Source organism: Galeopterus variegatus, unplaced genomic scaffold (assembly GCF_000696425.1).
Source record: "Galeopterus variegatus unplaced genomic scaffold, G_variegatus-3.0.2 Scaffold8761, whole genome shotgun sequence".
Classification (NCBI taxonomy): domain Eukaryota; kingdom Metazoa; phylum Chordata; class Mammalia; order Dermoptera; family Cynocephalidae; genus Galeopterus; species Galeopterus variegatus.
In genome coordinates this window covers 75,918-78,945 of record NW_007734872.1, presented here as the reverse complement: position 1 = coordinate 78,945, position 3,028 = coordinate 75,918, and the positions used below count along the sequence as shown (strand labels likewise).

The window sequence follows — 3,028 nt, the reverse complement described above, 5'->3', positions numbered from 1 at the left end:
GCACCTTTTTTTTCCCCAAACCATTTGACAGTAAGTTGCACACACCAAAAATACCCAATAGTAGTGCCATATGATCATCTAATATATAGTAATATTCATATTTTTCCTATTGTTCCCTTTCTCAGGATTTGTCTATTTCCTCATGATTAGATTCTTGTTAAACTGTGAAGGTGTACTTTTACCTTTTGAAGACTTGGAAATAGAAGCATGGGGATAGTGTGGGTTTTACAAAGGCTTTTGTAAGTATCTCTTCCACTTACTACCAAGTATTAGCAGAGCATCTGATCTTGCAATAAACATTGTCACAGAAACTAACCTTAAATCTAAGGGATTTTAGATTTTATCTCGGGAACTCACAAACTGCAGAAAAATACAGATTAGGCACACTCTTTAAAACAGAAACTGAAAGCTGGACTTTGACACCTTTAGATATGGAGTGTGTTTTCAGATTTGACCTAGTCCCCCACTCCCATTATTTAAATAATGAGCTTCCCCTGAGGCTTTTAAGCATATGACCCCTATACCCATCTCTTTCATTTTATAGCTAAGGAAACTACAGGCCTGGAGAGGTTAAGTTGCTGAGGAACACCTAATTAGTAAGGGACAGAATAGTCAGTTCCTGGACCCTTGGTCTCTTGAAGACCCAGTTGATTTTCTACCCGAGCTCCAGTGATTTGTATTGACTGGACAAGTAGAAAGTTTACAGTCTTAGCATCTTCCGGTAGGTCCTAAATTTATTTTACACCGTTCTTTCTATAGCATTTTAAGACAGTGGATTTCTTTTTTTTTTTTTTCCTTTTTGTCTTTTTTCGTGTCCGGCAACGGGACCGCAACCCTCGGTGTTGCGCCCGCACCTCGCTCAGCCAGTGAGCGGGAACCGGTCTGTATGTGTGATCCGAACCCTCGGCAGGAGCGTCGCCACACTCCCAAGCGGCGCACTGTAGCAGTGCGCCACTGGGCCGGCCCAACAGTGGATTTCTTACACGGGTTTAGTATCCTTTATCTGAAATGCTTAGTAACAAAAGTGTCAGATTTTGGATTTTGTCAGATTTTGGAATATTTGGAGCATACATACCAGTTGAGCATCCCTAATCCAAAAATCTGAAATGCTCCTATGAACATTGCCTTTGAGCATCATGTCAGTGTTTGAAAAGTTTTGAATTTTGGTTGGTTGGTTTTGGTGGCTGGCCCGTGAGGGGTTCTGACCCTGTGACATTGGTATGATAAAGTTGTGTTCTGACCAACTGAGCCAACCAGCCAGCCCCAAAAGTTTGGATTTTGGAGCATTTTTGGAGTTTATATTTTCAGGATAGCGATGCTCTACCTTGAAAGAAAGTGAGCTGAGGTGCTGCGTACTGTTCAAGGTTTACTAAAGGAAGAAAATCTGCCAAGCTGTGCTCAAAGTGGCAGGCAGCCCAGGGCTGCCCTGAAAATGGGAATAGCCTCAACAATCAGTCTGCGAAGGTTTATATTAACTTTTGGGTGCAAAATGTACAGGGGGAGGGACCATTAGGTTGATGTAACTGGCTGGAGAACTGCACCAGTGCAGAAGCCAGAAAGTTGTTTCTAAGTCAGGAGGCTTCTGGTAAAGGGAAAGGGGGAGGGGCTTGGTGCTGGAGAGGAAGACGAGGCTGGCAGCTATTTTGTGCTTATTGTATGCACAATGGCGCTGGCCACATCCAAAATCCATCATACCTGTATCTCTTTTTTCATAGTAACTTTCTTTTTTTTTTTAGCTACAAGGCTTTGGCCGACCACGTGTATACCATGCTGCTATTGTTATCTTCCTTGAATTCTTTGCGTGGGGCCTTCTGACAACTCCAATGTTGACTGTAAGTATTACTGAACTGGATGCTTATTTATAAGAGCAAGGGAGAAGTTCTGAGGCATACATCCCCAGGTATATATGTCTAGGTATATGGAATAGCTCTTGATAGTGACTTAAGAGTGCTCGTTCCATTGGGTTGTTTCTACTGTGTGGTCTGAGAACCACCTGCAATGAAACACCTGGGTAAATATTTGTGGGAAGCACTGCACTCTCACTGAACCAGAGTCTTGGGGGTGGTGTTATATGAATGAACTGTATGTATTTAGGAAGATTTTTAAGATACTCTATAATAAATAATCGCAAAGCATTGTTGAAATTTGTAAAATCTTTATGTGGATGTTAACGGTCTTTAACTTAAGGACATAGTAAATAGGAGATTGGTAAGTACCTTGTAACATTGAAAGTAATAATTGTAAGACTGTCCAAATTTCTGTTTTTGGTAGTTTATCTACAACCATTTTCTTCAGAATTTCCTAGCAAGGACTTGGATGTTTGATAAATGGTGTGGTTATAAGGAAGAGAAATACCAAAAAAAAGATTGGAAGCCAGATTTTATGTGCCTACTATTTAACACTTAATTTTAATAAAGCTATTTTAAATTGGCCTTAAGTTTTAGTTGTCTTAAATTTTCTTTGAAAATCATTGGTGGTTAACTCTTCCCAATCATCACTTTGCCTTACCAGATAATCTCTTTGGGTACAGATATCTTTGCTCCCCAATTAAGTTTAGAAAATAGAGAACTTTAGATAGTGGCTATTAGCCAGTTAGCCTTACATAAGATTTTGGTATAAACTTCTTAAAATTTTTTATTCTTCTGGCCCATTGAGCACAGTTTGATTAATGAAAATTATAACTCTGGGTGAATAGTGGACTTACAAAAAATTGCCTGTATCTTTAATCCTCTTTTGGTCTTTCTTATTGCACTTCCTTTTCTTTCCTAGTGCTTTACTACAGTAGGTAAGTAGTCCCCATTCTAAGTTTTGTTCTTTTTTTTTTTTTTTTGACCTGTAAGGAGATCACAACCCTCGGCACGGTGTGGTCCACACCACACTTAGCCAGTGAGCGCACCGGCCATCCCTATATAGGATCCGAACCCGCGGCCTCAGAACTACCAGCGCCGCACTCTCCGAGTGAGCCACGGGGTCGGCCACCCCATTCTTTTTTTTTTTGTCTTTTTTTTGTCTTTTTTTTGTCTTTTTT

At 40.3% G+C, this 3,028-nt stretch overlaps 1 protein-coding gene across 1 annotated transcript in view; it reads left to right on the top strand.

The window, feature by feature from the left end:
* The first annotated feature begins 1,742 nt into the window (after nt 1–1,742).
* The window catches only part of HIATL1 (hippocampus abundant transcript-like 1), a 49,603-nt gene continuing 48,317 nt past the window's right edge, over nt 1,743–3,028 (top strand). Inside the window, exon 1 of the mRNA XM_008593145.1 lies at nt 1,743–1,832. Coding sequence (XP_008591367.1) covers nt 1,824–1,832 — 9 coding nt within the window. The 5' untranslated portion in view covers nt 1,743–1,823. The remainder of the gene's footprint in view (nt 1,833–3,028) is intronic.